At 39.2% G+C, this 17,709-nt stretch overlaps 1 protein-coding gene across 1 annotated transcript in view; it reads right to left on the reverse strand.

The window, feature by feature from the left end:
• The window catches only part of LOC103272966 (raftlin-2), a 136,897-nt gene that overhangs the window by 87,055 nt on the left and 32,133 nt on the right, over positions 1–17,709 (reverse strand). Inside the window, exons 5-7 of the mRNA XM_021718752.1 lie at positions 15,764–15,973; positions 7,213–7,334; positions 5,960–6,063 (exon numbers count right to left, since the gene is read on the reverse strand). Coding sequence (XP_021574427.1) covers positions 5,960–6,063; positions 7,213–7,334; positions 15,764–15,973 — 436 coding nt within the window. The remainder of the gene's footprint in view (positions 1–5,959; positions 6,064–7,212; positions 7,335–15,763; positions 15,974–17,709) is intronic.

Consider the following 17,709-nt stretch of genomic DNA (forward strand, 5'->3'; position numbering starts at 1 on the left):
TGGTAACAGGAGACTGCTTCTTTTCTATTTTTAATTTTAAAAGACTGTTTCTAGTCTAACCTCATTTTAGTCCAATCTTTGATGAGAACAATAGACTTGTATACAATATACAGTAAGTTTTGGGAGCAACTTAAATCATCATGAGACTTTGGGACAGGGAAGGGATTAGCATGCATACAGAAAAGACTGGGCATGTGTTTGAGAGGCATGGAGTACACTGGGAAAAGCAGTAGCTTTGGAACCAGACAGTTCCTGGGCTCAAATCCGAATGCTATTATAATGCCTAATTGCTGATGGTTTTGGTCAAAGTCCTACATTCTCTGACTCAGTTTCCTAGTGATTTTGTTAAGGATATAAAGGGCATGAAGAGACTCTCATTGTGCCTGCCACTAGAAAAATCACAACAAATGTAATTTCCTTCTTCCACTTTCTCCTTTTATTAAGTGAAGTGTGGGGTGGAGTTAAGGGGAAGGGGAATCAAGAATATCTTCCGGAGAACAAATTCAAGGGACAGGGTACATGAGGACAGAGAAGAGAATTCTGGATAATGTTCAAGGTGTATGAATCTTTTTTTTTTTTTTTTTGAGTTGGAGTCTCATTCTGTCGTCCAGACTGGAGTGCAGTAGCCGCTCCCGGCCATCGCAGCCTCGACCTGAGGGGCTCCGGCAATCCTTCCGCCTCAGCCTTCCAAGTAGCTGGAACTACAGGCACGCGCTACCACACCTGGCTAATTTTTGATTTATTGTAGAGATGAGGTCTCGCCAAATTGCCCAGGCGGGTCTTGAACCTGCGGGCTCAGGCAATCCACTCACCTTGGCCTCCCAAAGTGCTGGGATTACAGGCTGAGCCACCGAGCCCATGAATCTTAACTCTTCCTTCTCACAAAACCTGTTCTTCAAGAGCATGAGTCTATAATGACTACAGATGACAGAATTTGATATTAATTTGGATTATTAAAATGTCTCAATTATAAAAATAATTTACTCTTCCTCACCCCTAACTTCAGTGAAGGGAGAGATTTCTCAAACGATATACCACAAAGGATAAAGATTGATCCTTTGCCAATTTTAAAATTAAAAACTTTTGTTAATGAAAAGACATCATAGAGTAAAAAGACAAGCCACAGAATTAGTGAAAATAATTGCAACACATATAACAAATAAATGACTCATATATATTATATTTAAATAATTTATAAATACAATTTTAAATGTGAGGAAAAAGGCATGAACATGTACTCTACAAAGGAAAAATCCAAGTGACCAAGAAACATGTGAATGTGCTCAGTCTCAGAAATAATTAGGAAAATACAAATAGAAATCACACTATATATACTTTATCACAATGGCAAAATTTATGTATGATAGTATTTTGTGTTGGAGCATTGGCAACTCTCATAGTCTGCTAGTAGGAGTGTAAACTGAAGCAATCTATTTGGAAAGAATTTGGCATTTACCTAATAAAGCTAAAGAAATGCCTGATGACCCACCAATTTCGCTTCTAGAAACTCACAAATGTGTGCACTAAGATCCCTGCTCATGCTCAAAACGGCACTGTTTGTCATGTTCAGTAACTGGAGACAACCAAACCCCCAGCAGCAGCACAACATGGATGGAACATAGAATGTTTGGTGAAAAAGACATAAAAGAATATATGTGATATGATTCAATTAATATAAAGTTAAAAAACAGGAAAAACTGAACTGAATTGGTTAGGTATTCATACACAAGTAATAAAACTATTAGAGAAATCAAGGATGTGATTAATCTAAAAGTTGGTATAATGTTACTTCTGGGTGAAGGAAGTAGGGTGTGAGGGTGAAATACACGGGGTGCTTCTAGGTGCTGGCAGTATCCTATTTCTTGCCTTGCAGTGATTACACAGGTGTTTGTTTATAATTATGCACATTTGTGTTTTATGCACTTTCTCCATGTATGCTTTATTTCACAAAAATTGTTTTAACAGAGTATATCTAATGGTTATATGTAGAAGATTGATCACAGATTTATACATGATAAAAAAGCCCCCTCCCCTTTTATGATTACTCTTTTGGAAACATTAGTCTCGAATTCTATGGGTTTTAAATGAGTCAAGGTCATTAGGAATTTATTCACCTGTATTCACTCTTTCCCGAATACATCCTGCACTTTCATGACTATGCTTTCTTTGCTTATGGTTGTCAGAGAGAGCAAATTGTCTGTAGATTCATACTCCAACTCCTGCCTTCCACGCACACAAACATTACTTAATTGAGCATCTCACTGTTTTTTGCTGAGCTGGTTCTAGTCTCAGCGTCCTTATCGCAGTGTTCCAGGCAGCCTCCACCAATAGACCAGAGTTGTATGTGAGAGGAAACCCATTTATTATTCCACGTAGGCCCTTTCTGCCATGAGAAATACTTCTCTCTAGAACTGCTTTAGGAAACTCTTCTCTTTTATGACTGTCCTCTCAGACATTACGGGTTTCACAGAGCCACTCTCCCCTTTCACTGATGTCCTCTTATTCACCGCCTTATACTGAACTCTTTTTTCACTATTGCTTCTCTAAGGAGCTTTCAGATATTTTCCCCCTAATCTCCTCCCATTAGATTTTACTACCAAAGATATGCTGCATATCTTTGTAAATACTGTGACCTTTTGGAGGACCACAAACCATTGTAATAGCTAAGATTTTTTTCACCCAGTCCTGTTCCCAGTAACCTGTTTTTACCCTCCTGGGGCAATATCACCCCTGTAGAGAATACAAGCTTTAGGCTTCTAACTCAGGGCTTGTCAAGATGTGTTCTGCATTTTTATTTATCATTGTGTTGCTTCTCAAAGCATATTATGAGTTCCTGGAGGTCTGCCCTTCAAGTGGGTAAAATATTGCCTTGCACACATTAGGCACTCAATAAATATTTGAACTGAATTGCAAGAACATTCTGGTTAAAATAAATTGCATGAATCTGAATCAGTTTGTATACAACTGAATCAGTTTGTTTCAAAAGAGTGGGCTTATTTGCAACTGCTTAGTCACTTGTGAAATAAAAATACTCTTATCAAAAGCTTTTGTTTATGGTTCTAAGACTCATTAGACTAGAAGACAGAGCATTTTTAGGTTAATTTGTATTCTCTGATTACTTTTGCTTCATCTTACACATTAAATAATTGCCATGGTTTGACATTTGCAACTCAAAAGTAAATTTTATTGAAATACAATTTTATTGACATAAAATTTTGCCTTTTAAAAGCAACATTATAAAATTAAATTTTAGCTTGCAATTTCATAGCTATGTGCTTTGTCACAAAGTTCCTTTGCCTTATGACCCTTATCGTTTATCAGGTATTAGTATGTGTGTTAAAAACAAAAAAAGGGCACTACCACAATTTGTGCCAACTCCTCCCTTGACTCTACAAACTGTTACAAATTTAAGTTCAGATGAGGAAGAGTGATGATAAATCAGAAGTATATATAATAGACAATGAACTATTTAGAAAATGTGGCCTTATCAAAATGTCGCAAGATTATGAGCTTAAGTCATGATGGAATCACATGACACTGTTTCTACAGAATTTAAATTAAAAAGAGCAGAGAACTGCATTAAAATGGGCCAAATCCTAGCCTTTCCCTTGACTGTATGTATAGAAACATGCAACTTCTGCTTTGGCTGCCACATGAGGATTTAGAGGAAATTACAGGCTTCTTGTGCTTCTGAGGCTGCTGCCCGCAAATGTATAAAGACAAAGTGGGAGTCCCTGCCTTCCCTTTCCCCATGACCCTGAGAGCTAACCACGCACTGGAATTTGCTAGATAGGCGTTCAGAGTTGTTTTAGATAGATTCAAAATGTATAAACTTTACAAATTGGGACTGTATTCTGATACTGTTCTGAAACTTGCTTTTTTAAAAAAACAAAACAAAACTGAACAATTATCACAGAAAATTATATGATATATACGAATCTACTCATTTTTTATCAGCTTCATACTATTCTATTGTATAGATAGTCCATAATATATTTAACCAGTTTCTTCATGATAGACATTGTGTCTGATTTTTCACCATTATGAACAATAGTTGAATGAGCAGCCAAGCACATAGTCCCTTTGCCATTTTAATTACACATGAAGATAAGCCTTCACAAGGAGGTAATGGAAGGTCCACTTCTGTGATACCACAAGGCCTTGGTGGACACTAGGTGAGGAGAAGCTGGACTGGTGGTGAGGTACTGGTGTCTCTCTCCCTTCCTGTGCTCTAGAAACAGTATACAGTCATTCCTCATGCCAGTGGGTCTCCCATGCTCTGGATGCAGGTCATGACCTTGTACAGCTTCAGGATCCACCGGTCTCTCCTTCACAGTTTACTCAGGGCCTCTTTAGTCCCAGCTTTAGGCTCAGTTGTGTCCTCATTCCCAAACCAATGATGACTGGCTGCAGGAGAGGCTGAAGGAGCTCTAGCCCCTTGTTCTACGGCTCAGCACCAATCTCGTGGACTTGCCATCTCCCCTAGTAGGCTGTCATTCATGTCACTTTAGAAAATACGTAGGCTCTGAGAGCAGAAGCCCTGGGTGAATGGGAGGAAATCATAAATCTATTTCTCTTTTTTTTTGAGTTGAAGTCTCACTCCATTGCCCAGGCTGGAGTGCAGTGGCACACTCATGGCCACCCCAGTGTCGACCTACTGTGCTCCCGCGATCTGTCTGCCTCAGACTTCCAAGTAGCTGGTACTACAGGTGTGTGTTACCATGCCTGGCTAATTTTTAAAAATTAAAAAAAAATTTTTTAAATTGTAGAGATGAGGTCTCGCCAAGTTGCCCGGGCTGGTCTTGAACCCATGGGCTCAGGCAATCCATTCGCCTTGGCCTCCCAAAGTGCTGGGATTACAGGCTGAGCTACCGAGCCTAGCCAATATATTTTTCATGGGGAAAAGGAATAGGACAAGTTCAGAACTCAAACTTTTTGGAAGGCCTAACTGGAACGTGCTGAATGACATCCTAAGATAGGCATCCAGGAGAATTATGAGAAAGAGAAGAGAGGGCCAAATACACGAGCTGTTCTGATGGAGGATGGCATGTAGGTGAGTGAACAGCTGGAGCCACGAAGAAGGAGAGGGAAGCAGGGAAGAGAAGTCCTTTTTCTTTCACTACCTCCTACGAAGTTTCTCAAATGCTAGTTTGTTTCAGGAACTTGTGAAAGTGCAGATCCAAGGGTCCCACCCTCCAAGCTTCTGAGTCTGTCCGGCTGGGGTGGGCCTTGAGCACTCTTGTGTTTGTAAGCTCTCCAGTGATTCATATTGCCTGCCTCAGTCATACCTGAGGCACTCAGAATGTGGAGCCATGGTTGACTCTACTTAAAGGGAATACCCAGGGGGTTCTGTACTGTCCTCTGAAGGACAGTCTTGGCAGTCAATTGTTTCCTGGATGCTAAAGAGGGTAGAGGAGACATCGCTGGGTCTAAGGGTTAGTAAAGCATTTTACACAGAAGAAGTGATTGATCTGTCTCCAAACAGTAACAAAGAAGTAGGACTCGATCTTTCCTTCCCAGGAAAGTTAGTCAAAAGAGAACAGGACAAGAAAAAGTTAGTACTTGTGAAGTGTTGGCATTTGGTTCTAACATATGTATTTATTTAAATGAAAACAGCTAACAAGGCCATGCTCCAGGGGAGAACTAACCCACCCACTGGAGGGGAGGAGGCAAGAGTGCTCCTCCCTTTTGCTTGCTCTGGAACCCTACTGCACTTCCATACCTGGCTGTGTGCGAGGAGAGGATAGTTTTGCACATGTGGTGCTGAGGCCCAATAGCCAGTACATCTATAACAAGAGAGGATTGGATCAGCTGATCTCCAAGTTCTATAAAATCAAATTAGAAGCTGGTGAAATGTTTTCTGTAGGCATTAAATAAGCATTTGTTAAAGTGAATTATCTAACAAATGAAGTTAAATTGCAGAATTAAATGATAGCGGATACGGATGGTTTTGTATTACCTGTCATGTCTCAATATAGGTGTAGGCAACACGCTTGTCAGAAGCCATCCAAATTCAGCCAGAGTGTGCAGCAGAGGGCCATAATCCGTTTTGATTTCACAGCCCTGCATGAATAAGTGTAAGAGCTCATTATCTAATGGTGAAGACAACCAGCTACATGTTTATAGTAAAGGGAGACAGATGTTTTTTCAGGATGTACAATTTCACTTTTTTGTGGCTACTGCTGCCTTCTAACCAAGTTAGAAACCCTGAGAGTAGAGAGGTTTCCATCTGGTTCTTCAAAGTGTGGGCCTTCCTTTGGTCTTGTTAGGACAGTGGTTCTCAAACTTTAATGTATTTGGGGCTGGGAATCTGTATTTTAAAGAGAGCTCCCCAGGGGACTTGAAGTCAAGGAATTTAGAGAGAGCACTTTCAGAATACTGTTCTAGGGACTGGCAAGTGGGGCGTGAGGATGAGGGCATTCAAGGTGACAGGCACTTTGAGGCAGGAGGTCTTCTCTTTTTACTCTTTCAGAACAGATTTTTTACTTGAACCTTTACCTCTTCCCCCAAATCCTTTTCCCGCCCTCAATGAGATTTCTAGTTTCTTTGAAAATAGGTTATGTTTCTCCAAAGTTTGTAAGGGCAGAAAGGCAAAAGTGTTCCTGAATGAGCCTGCTAGTGAGGCCCTCATACAAAACAGAATACCTGAATTCAGTCTGTATACCTCGAGGGCAGTCTGTTTGGAGACATCTGAATTCAGAGTGCACAGCATCAGCAGCAATGTCATCTCTGAGTATGAAGGACAGTGCCATGTGTACGTATTTGGCCTGGTGAGAGAGGCCAAATACGTACACAATGTTTTTGCCTTTGAAAGTCAATTTATAGGGTTAAAAAAAGTAGGTCCCATTGGTTGCTTAAAGATAAAACACTAGTTGACAGAATTTTTTTCACTTTCAATCAGTTGTCGTGGGATTGCGAGAGAATCTCAGTGACAGGGGACTTTGTTTAAGGCTAGAATGCCAAATTTTGGGGAGCTCACTACTATTTAGGTGTAGATAATTATTTCCCTATGATCTAAAAAAGTTTAACATTGGGTACAGCCAAGGCCCTTTTCACAAACCTGAAAGGAGCTTGTTTGTGCATTTGTGATGAAATTCCAAACACTGGACAAATAATTATTTAAGGATGCTGCATGTGCCAGGCAATGAAGATCTTTAACATGTAAAGTGAAATATACAAGTAATGCTAAATTGTCAGAAAACTGTGACTCACCTCAATAACGGTCCATTGTTCTACTACAATGGCATCATTTCCTTTCCTACTACAACCTGGAACTCCAGAACCTTCTTCTTCATAGACAAAAAATCCTTCCAAAGATTTAGGCAAATGGTCCCCTGTGAGGAAAAGGATACAATTAAGATGAGTTGTAAATACTAAGTGTCCCTTAAGATAAAGTAAATCCTTAAATAACCTTTATAGGTTATTTAAAGTCTATAAAGAAATAAAAACAGAAATAAAAATGTATCAATTAAAAAACATTTGTTTTGCCTGAATTAAAAACATACTGCTCTTTAACAGTTTTCTTTTCTTCCCAAAGGTCAAGACGGTTTTCTTTTTTACTGAGTTAAAATCAAACTATACATATAAAAGCTACAATAGCAAAAACAAGGTAAAAATCATATGATACAGTGAGAAGCAAATAGAAACAACCTCAGAAGCCACTGAAAATAATGCTCACATTGAAATCAAATGTTGGTTTCTGATCTATGTGTTGTATGCACATTTATATCATTGAAAGAAATAACAAAAATATTAATCCTTGAAATTAAACATGTGATATCAGAATTAGTGCAAGGTAAGATTACTTCAAAAAATCGAAACACACAACAATTCTTTAGCTCGATTATGCATTAAAAAAAAATAAAACAGTAACAGGAAGACCCTAAGCAGAAGTCATTGTCAAAAGAATTCCTGCTGGGAAGGAAGTTTTAAGGGAGGGCCTCTCTGACTTTTTCTTGAATAGGTGACAATAATCAGCAGGCCTACACTAAACTGATTTTATGGAAGTTCTTTTGTCAATAGCAGACATTTTTCTCAGTGCCATGTGCTGGCTAAACAATTTGGTTTTTATGCAGTACAATGCCACATCAAAGTTTCTGTGTTTAACATTTTTTTAAATAATAAAGGCCTGTGAAGTTTTCAAATGATATTTTAAGCTTAGAAATAAAAAAGACAAAAGTAATTTCAGTGTAATTTTCAGTTTTAAATTTTATTAACAGGCTATAAACTTTAAGAGAAAAAATTATTATTATTATTATTTTGACATCACTCATGGTTAGGGCAGGACACCATGAAGAATTTATATTGTTCAGAGTGGTTCCCAAGAACCCAGTAAAGTTTAATTTACTAGTTGAAACTGGCTTTCTAATTATAGTATATATTTCACTTCCTTTAAATATACTTACTCCGTGTCACAGAAAAGCAACCAGTGGAATCAAATCTGTTTCTGCTTGAAAGTTTAAGGTATCATTAGACCATCTTTAAAACTGCAGACACACCAAGTCCTCTTTTATAATGGGTTATGAGTTTTAAAAATAATTATATATTGTGATAATTACACAATTAATTATAATCTGTCTCTTATTTACTTTGGGATTATATAATATGACAATCATGGACTTTGTGGGTCTGTGTCTGTTTTTTTCCTCTTCGAATTGGGAAACACTAGTACAGTCATACTTCATTTTATTGTGCTTCACAGATATTGCTTTTTTTTAAAATACAGATTAAAGGTTTGTGTAAGCCTGCTTTGAACAAGCCCATTGGTGTCATTTTTCTAACAGCACATGCTCATTTTGTGTCTCAGTGCCACATCTTGGTAATTCTCACAGTATTTCAACCTTTTTCATTATTCTTATATTTGTTATGGTGACCTGTGGTCAGTGCTCTTTGATGTTAGTATTGCAATTGTTTTGGTGCCACAAGTCGTCCACATATAAGATGACAAATTCCATTGATAAATGTGTGTGTTTTGACTCGCACCACTGACTGGATGTTTCCCCATCTCTCTCCCTCTCCTAGGTCTCCCTCTTCCCTGAGACACAACAATATTGAAATCAGGCCAATTAACAGCCTTACAATGGCCTCTAAGTGTTCAAGTGAAAAGAACAGTCCCATGTTTCTCTGTTTAAATCAAATGCTAGAAATGATTATTAAGTTTAGTGAGGAAGGCATGTCTAAAGTCAAAATAGCTCAAAAGCTAGGCCTCTTGTGCCAAACAGCCAAGTTGTGAATGCAGAAGAAAAGTTCTTGAAGAAAATTAAAAGTGCTACTCCAGTGAACACACAAATGATAAGAAAGTGATCCAATCTTATGCTGATACCGAGAAAGTTTTAGTGGTCTGGATAGATCAAATCAGCCACAAAATTCCCTTAAGCCAAAGTCTAATCCAGAGAAAAGCTTTAGCACTCTTTAATTCTATGAAGACTGAGAGAAGTGGGGAAGCTGCAGAAGAAAAGCTGAAAGCTAGCAGAAGTTGGTTCATGAGGTTTAGGGAAAGGAATTGTCTCCATAACATAAAATACAAGGTGAGGCAGTAAGTGCTGATGGAGAAGCTGCAGCAAGCTATCCAGAGGATCTGTTAGTAATAGCTAAGATCACTAATGAACGTAATTGCAATGAACCATAGATTTTCAATGTAGACAGAACACCCTTATATTGAAGGAAGATGCCATTAGGAGGACTTTCATAGCTAGAGAGAAGTCAATAACTGAAGCTTCAAAGGACAGGCTGACTCTCTTGTTAGGGGCAAATGCAGCTGGTTGAGTTGAAACTGAAGTCAATCCTTACTTGCCATTCAGAAAAACCTAGAGCCCTTAAGAATTATACTAAATCTACTCTGTCTGTGCTCTAGAAATGGAATAACAAAGTTTGGATGACAGCACATCTGTTTGAAGCATGGTTTACTGAATTTTTTTTTTTTTTTTTACGTTTCAAACAAAGTTTATTAGAGAAAGAAGAGAGAAAAGAAAGGGAGCCATGCCAGAGCTGGCATGGGCAAGAGATACTGCCAGTTTACTGAATATTTTCAGCCTACTCCTGAGACCTACTGTTCAGAAAAAAAATCCTTTCAAAATAATACTGCTCCTTGACAAAGCACCTGGTCACCCAAATGCTGTGATGGAAATGTATAAGGAGACGAATGTGGTTTTAATGCCAGCTAACATAATATCCATTCTGCAGCCCATGAATCAAGGAGTAATTCTGACTTTTAAGTCTTATTATTTAAGAAATACATGTTTGTTGTAAGCCTATAGCTGCCATAGATAGCGATTCCTCTGACGGTCTGGGAAAAGTAAATTGAAAAACTTCTGGAAAGGATTCACTATTCTAGTTACCATTAAGAAAATTTGTGATTCATGGGCAGAGGTCAAAACATTGACATTAACAAGAATTTGAAAGAAGTTGATTCCATCCCTTATGGGTGATTTTAAGGGGCTAAGACTTCAGTGGAGTAAATCACTACAGATGTGCAGGAAACAGCAAGATAATTAGAATTAGAAATAGAGCCCAAAGATATGACTGGATTGCTGTAATCTCATGATAAAACATCAGTGGATGAGGAGTTGCTTCTTATGAATGAGAAAAGGAAGTGGTTTCTTGAGGTGGAATCTACTGCTGGTGAGGATGTTGTGAACATTGTTGAAATGACACTGAAGGATTTAGAATATCACACACAGTTGATAAAACAGCAGCAGGGTATAAGAGGAACTCTTAATTACTGTGGGTGAATGCTATCAAACAACATCACAAACTACAGAGAAATGTTTTGCGAAAGGAAGAGTCAACTGATATGGCAAACTCTACTATTGTCTTATTTTAAGAAATTGCCATAGCCACCCCAACCTTCAGCAGCCACCTCCCTAATCAGTTAGCAGCCATCAACATCGAAGCAAGATCTTCCACCAGCAAAAAGATTATGACTTGTTGAAGACTCAGAAAATTGTTAGCATTTTTGAGCAATAAAGTATTTTTAAATTAAAGTATGCCATTTTTCAGATATAATGCTATTGCACACTTATGAGACTACAGTATAACATAAACATAACCATTTTTTTTTCAGTTGGAATCTCACTCTGTCGCCCAGACTGGAGTGTAGTGGCATGCTCACTGCCACCGCAGCCTTGACCTGCTGGGTTTAAATGATTCTTCCACCTCAACTTTCCAAGTAGCTGGAACTGCAGGCATGTACCACCATACCTAGCTAATTTTTTGATTTATTGTAGAGATGAGGTCTCACCAAGTTGCCCAGGCTGGTCTTGAACCCCTGAGCTATGGTAATTCTCTTGCTTCAGCTTCCCAAAGTGCTGAGATTACAGGCTTGAGCCATGGTGCCTGGCTAAACATAACTTTTATATGCACTGGGGAACCAAAAAAATTGTGTGACTCATTTTATTGTGGTATTAGCTTTATTGTGGTGGTACGGACTCAGATTCGCAACTATCTCCAAGATATGCTTGAACTTCTAAACTTGAGATATGCCTGTACTTCTAAACTTTTTTGGTTTAAAAGAATGAAAGTGTGGTAGACTCACACAATGCACAAGAATAAAAAAGACTCATTTGCTATACAACAACATGGATGAATTTCAGGGATACTATGTTGAATACAAGAAGCCAGTTCCAAAAGAGTACACCCTACATAATTCAACCTATGTGAAGTTCAAGACTAGGCAAAACCAATTTGTGGTGACAGAAGTCAGAATAATGCTGGTCTTTGGGTGGGAGGATATTGACTGGGCTTCTGGGATGCTGGAAATGAACATTTGTGTTCCTTTCAGCTTTGCATGTAAGATTTATGTGCTTTACTACATGTATGTTGTACTTCAGTAAAAACAACAATAGCAAAAGTCCTTCCTACTTGCTTTAGAGCTTCCCAAGACGCCTGGCTGACTTTCCTAGGGACCACACCAGGCCTCAAAGTCACTGAAGTCTGACACTATCAGAGGAGGGAGTTCTTATATCTCTTGAAACATTTTTCCTATCAGAAGTGGCAACTAGGGAGGTTGGCAAAGAAGGCCTTGTGGAGGGTGTGACCATTTGGTTGTTCAGTGTGCTAAATCTTGCAGGTGTTTTTAAACTTATTTTTTTGATTTATTGTAGAGATGAGGTCTCACCACGTTGCCCAGGCTAGTCTTGAACCCAGGCAATTCTCTCACTTCAGTCTCCCAAAGTGTTGGGATTATAGGCTTGAGTCACTGTGCCTGGTGTGTGTGAGGAGATAATTCTGGACAATCACTTAATACCTGTACTCCAACCGAGTCACCTCTTAACATTACATAACTCAGAGTTTCCCAACCAATGTGCCTTGCCCACTGGTGTGCTAACAGGTTACAGATGTGCCAAGACACAGGTGTCCCCCTCCTGCCCATAGAAGCTTTATCAACTTATACCCATGTGCCCTATAATGGAACAATTTTCCATGTGTGATTGATAGATAACATTACAAACCCACTGCTTCTCCAAGAGGTTTTAGCCAAATCCCAGCAAAGGAAAGTACACTTGGAGGATGGTCTACAGGTTCAGCTTGAAGTGACTCACAGCAAGTGTAAGGTTTCTTTAAAGTCTAATGTTGTATCTTAAAAATCCATGCAAATTAGTCATTCTTTCCAAAAACATCCACCTAATATAAAAAGACAATATTCTTCTCTGCCCCCAATCCCCTCAATCTTTAAGTAATATTGGTACTCTAGGCAGAGGCTAATCCTGCAAACTTGTGAACTTGTGTACTCCCTGGCACAAGGCTGCATATCCTAAGGGTACTTAAACCTTGGTTTGGAAAGCACACATTTGAAGGATTCCTAGGGAATGGTTTACTGGTTTGGACGTGTGCTCTTTTTTTTTTTTTTAAGAAATAATTAAAAATCAAATAGGTTGTCAGAGGAACCTACAAGATCTTATACATTTGTTTTAGCTAAATATGACATTGACGTTCTTGTAAATGTGAGAAATAACACTGTTTTGGTATTTTTGGTTCACGTGTCATTTTTGGCATTAAGCTGCCCCAATTGGCTCAGGACCATCTCTAAAGGAGAGGGCAGGCATGTGTGGCTCTTGTCATTCCGCGTCTCTATCACTCTATCTCCAAAACCAACCTCAGCCTATAGACTTCTCTTTGTCTCCATCAACATCTCTCCAGAGACCATTGCAATAACCTCTTAACAGCCTTCCCACTTTCCCTTGTGCCTGGTCTGACCCATTTCCCATGGTGAGGCAAAGAAGTTTTTTAAAAAATGCAAATCAGATCACGACATCCTCTTTAAATCTTCCATGAATGAACTGAAATAATCATCCTGGCGAGATGGCCAAAAGCATACACCCCGCCTAGGCAGCTCCACCAGTTCCTAATTGTGTGAATGTGGGCACATTATTTAATGTCCCTGTGCCTCAGTTTCCTCACATGCAAAAGGAAAATAATTATACCTACCTCAGGGGTTGCTGTGAAGAATAAGTTAGTCATTAAATGTAAAGTGCATAGAACAGTGCTGGCACATAGCTAGTATACAACACGTTAGCCTTTGTTGAGGTGTGGTTTACGTGGAAGAGCTGTCATGGCCTGGCTGTGACTCACCTTCCCTCCTCTAGAGCCGCTCTCTCTCGCCTACCCAGCTCCAGTAACGCGGACTTTTCCCCAATTCCTCTTTCCTGCCCTAGGGTCGTTGTACACTTGGAGGTGCTTCTGCTGAGAAGGGCCTAGCTCTGGCTTGCCTTGCCTGCTCCCTCCCAGCCTCCTAGTCTCAATGTGATGCTGCCTTCTCCTGATCACTGCTATAGGTGGGCACTTTCCTGGGACTCACCACAATATCTCCTTGGGTAATGTCACAATATCATAACACTTCTCTTAATTTGAAATAAGCTTTATATGTTTTGATAGCTTTACTGCTTGATACCATGTGGCTAGCTCCCGGAGAGCAGGGAAGAAGTCCATTTTGCCCCTTTTCATAAGCCTAGAGCCTGACACACACAAAATGTGAAATGAGTAAACACATGTTTCGATGTTATTACTTTATCTTTATCCTACTCCTCGTGGTGAGACTGCCAACTCCACATAAGCATTTCTATAGGGGTGAAAAAATTGAAATGAATCTTTTCAGCTGATATCTGCAAATAATTCATAAAAAACCCCCAAATGTAGCCCTAAGCTGTAGTGAACTGAGGGGGAGAAAGTTGCTCTGAGGGTGGTGGGGGCATCTGTAAGCTGGTGAAGTGCAGGTCCTCAAGGGGATGTGTGTGTGTGTGTGTGTGTGTGTGTGTGTGTGTGTGTCTTTTCAAAGCAGAAAAGGCTGTTGAGAGTATGTGTTAAGGACACTGAAGAAGAATTTAACAGATCTTACAACTTTTACACCATGATCTGCCAATACAGAAAACTTTTTAAAAGGTTCCTTCCCCAGGTTGCCCTGTTTTTGGAGGAAGATATTATATTCAATATAATTTGGGTAATATATTTAACTTTCTGAGCACTGTCTGGTTTTGTACTTCCATTCCTTATGGTGTACTGACATTTGACAATATTGTGAAAGAGGATAGAAGAAAGACAAAACAAAATATGCAATGTCCACCCACCTGTGTGCTTTAGATCTCAGGCATCAAACATCCCAGAACAAAGTGACCGATTCAACCCTGCTTCCTTTGACTTGCTTCTCACAGTGACATAGACAGAGGTCACATTTTTCCTGGGCAGCTTCCCTGCATACTTCCAGGAAAGTCCCAAATGACATACCTAGTTGCCAGACCCTATAGACTGACATGGTTAGTTAAGGGCTTGGTGTCATCTGCACCGTCAAACATCTGAGGAGACATTCCAGAGCTGCTGGGAGGGAGAGATCTTCCCCTCCTTCCCAAGAGCTGCTGAAGGAGAGTCTTCCTGGGGCCTTTCTAAATAGCTTCTGAGGCTTTAAGAACAAAAGCCCCCACAGAGTTGCAGGTTGGCAGTGGCTGTGGTTAATTTTATTTTCATCAGGCAAATTAAGGATGACTGAGAGATATTGAGAAAAGACTGGGAAATACTGAGAAAAGAGAATTTTTTTTTTTCCATTTGGCAGTCAGTCATATGCCAAAAGCTTCAACTCAGACTCTTTGGAGGGAAGAGACAAAGAAAGCAGGGGGGAGGGAGGAGAAGGAGGGGGCTTTGGGAGGATGGGGAGAAGTGGGGGGGGGAGGGAGAGGGAGAGGGAGATTATGAAGCAGAAACTAACCCCCAAGTGGATGGTCCCTGCTGAAAGTACTGTAACTGTACCTAACAAGGAGCAGGAAAGAAAACTGAAACCAGAAGATGAACTCTGAATTCTTAAATTCTCACGAAAATGAAATAGGAGTGTTTAGGAAATGGAGGTTCAATGAACACAACTTCCTAAGATTGCACAATCAATAAATAGAAGACACAGAATTAAAACCCTGGTCTGTCTGATTCTAAAGTCCATGCTCTTCCTATTAAACTTTGCTGTCACCATAAAAGACCAAGTTGAGAGAAGTTTCCAATAACAAAAACATACTAAGAAATTTTTATTGATCACTTGATATGTGCCAAGTACTATGCAAGGTGTTGTATTTCTGGGTACTCCAGTGGGCTTAGCCTTGGATATTGTTACTAATTGAAAGGACCTACTGGAACATGACAGCTGATATTTTAAGTATCAGCCAAAGTCTTTAGTTGCATTAGTTAAGGTAATAGTGTTTAAAAAAAAAATAGCTCTCTGGCCATAGCTCCAACTTTGACACGAGTTCAAATTCTGTAGATATAAACACATCATTAACGAAAGACCTACCTTTAGGTGCTTCCCAGGATACAAAAGAATCAATTAAAGATAAGCCTTGCTTATAATAAAATGTAGTTAACTCCAGCCAATCAGCATCAAGTGTACTAATGACGGGTCCTTTTCTTGTTACTTTCATGGACAGGATGCCTTCCTGATAGGTCCAGCAGGCTGAATCATCATCAAAAACATTGAAGACCGTATACAATTTGTTATCTGAGGATAGGCAGTCAGAAGGAGAAAAAGGGAAAGTTGTAATTCTTAAAATCTTTTTTATTAATCTTGAGATATTTTAGGCATACAAACAAGAATAGATAATAATAAAAGTACCCACCACTCAGATTAATCACATGTCAACATTATTACATAATTGCTTTAGACTAATTTTTTAAAGAAATGAGAAACGAACACAGGTGAGGCTACTATGTATTATACTCTAATTCCATTCTCCAAAAATAACTGCTACAATGAATTTGGTGTTTATCATTCTCATGTAAGCTTTTATTCTTTTAATGCAATTTATGTACCCATAATTTATATGTAATGTCTTACAGTTTAAAACTTTATTTAAATGGTAACATATTGTATATATCAATATAAAAATTGAATTTTTATTTGACATGATGCCTTTAAAATGTAAATAATCATATAGCTCTTATTCATTTATTTTAACCACTACATAGTTTTCCAATGTACTAGTCTCCTTTTGATGGACATATATATAATGTCCTATTATTGGTTATTACAAGCATTTTTAATGTCTCCTTGGACATGTGTGAGAGTGATTCTAGAATACATACTTAGACATGGAAATGCTGGGTCATATCTTTGCTAGAAGTGGGCAATTCCTAACTTGGGATCTAGGGACCATAGTTATGGTTATGTTTTAGGAAGTTTAACATCACCTATAATACTGACAAAAGTACTTGGATTTCATGGATTTCACCAGATATTCCAAGAGGTCTTTTGTGCACTCTTACTGCCTCCCTCCTCCCTGTCCCTCTTAAGAACCACGGCCACAGAAAAGTTATTGAGAAGTATATAATTTAAAAATATTTAGGCATGGTGGCTCATGCCTGTAATCCCGGTACTTTGGGATGCTGAGGCAGGAGGATTTCTTGAGCCCAGGAGTTCAATACCAGCTTGACCAACATGGTAAGCCCAGACTCATTTTCTTTTTCTTTTTTTTGAGTTGGAGTCTCACTCTGTCACCCAGACTGGGAGTGCAGTGGCCGCTCCTGGCCATTGCAGCCTCGACCTGCTGGGCTCCAGCGATCCTTCTGCCTCAGCCTTTCAAGTAGCTGGAACTACAGGCGCGCGCTACCACACCTGGCTAATTTTTAAAATTCATTGTAGAGATGAGGTCTCGCCAAGTTGCCCAGGCGGGTCTCAAACCCGCGGGCTCAGGCAATCCACTCACCTCAGCCTCCCAAGGCGTGGGATTACAGGCTAAGCCACCGAACCTGGCTCATTTTCTTAAAAAAAAAAAAAAAAAATCTGAGATCAGAATATTAAGACTGATAATAAAATTAACTAATCTCATATTGGATTTAGAACCTAAAGGACTGGAAATAGACACCTGATTTGCTCAAGGTGAGGGTGGGAACCAACATGGAGTTTAAAGGTAGCAGCTGGTAGAAGTTAGTGAATAGCTCTCTGACCACAGCTCTTGCAACTCTTGTTCATTCTTACATTCCTATACAGTTGTTGTCTGAAAAGAGGTCATTTTGGTTATGTTAGAACAGTCATTTAGAAAAATCTTAAAAACTTATATTATATTATTTTGGGCTAAATGTAAAAGCTGCTTGAATTCAAAGTGTCAATTTTTTCCTATTTTCCACCACCCTTCTCCTCTCCGACTGGTCAATCTTATCTAGTGAGCCACTGCTGGTGCTGAAGAAACAATCCACAAGTCAGACCACCAAATAATTAGGAGAATGGTCCAAGGCTGACAGTAG

The sequence above is a fragment of the Carlito syrichta genome, unplaced genomic scaffold (assembly GCF_000164805.1).
Source record: "Carlito syrichta isolate Samal-C Ts95f unplaced genomic scaffold, Tarsius_syrichta-2.0.1 Scaffold313398, whole genome shotgun sequence".
Lineage (NCBI taxonomy): Eukaryota > Metazoa > Chordata > Mammalia > Primates > Tarsiidae > Carlito > Carlito syrichta.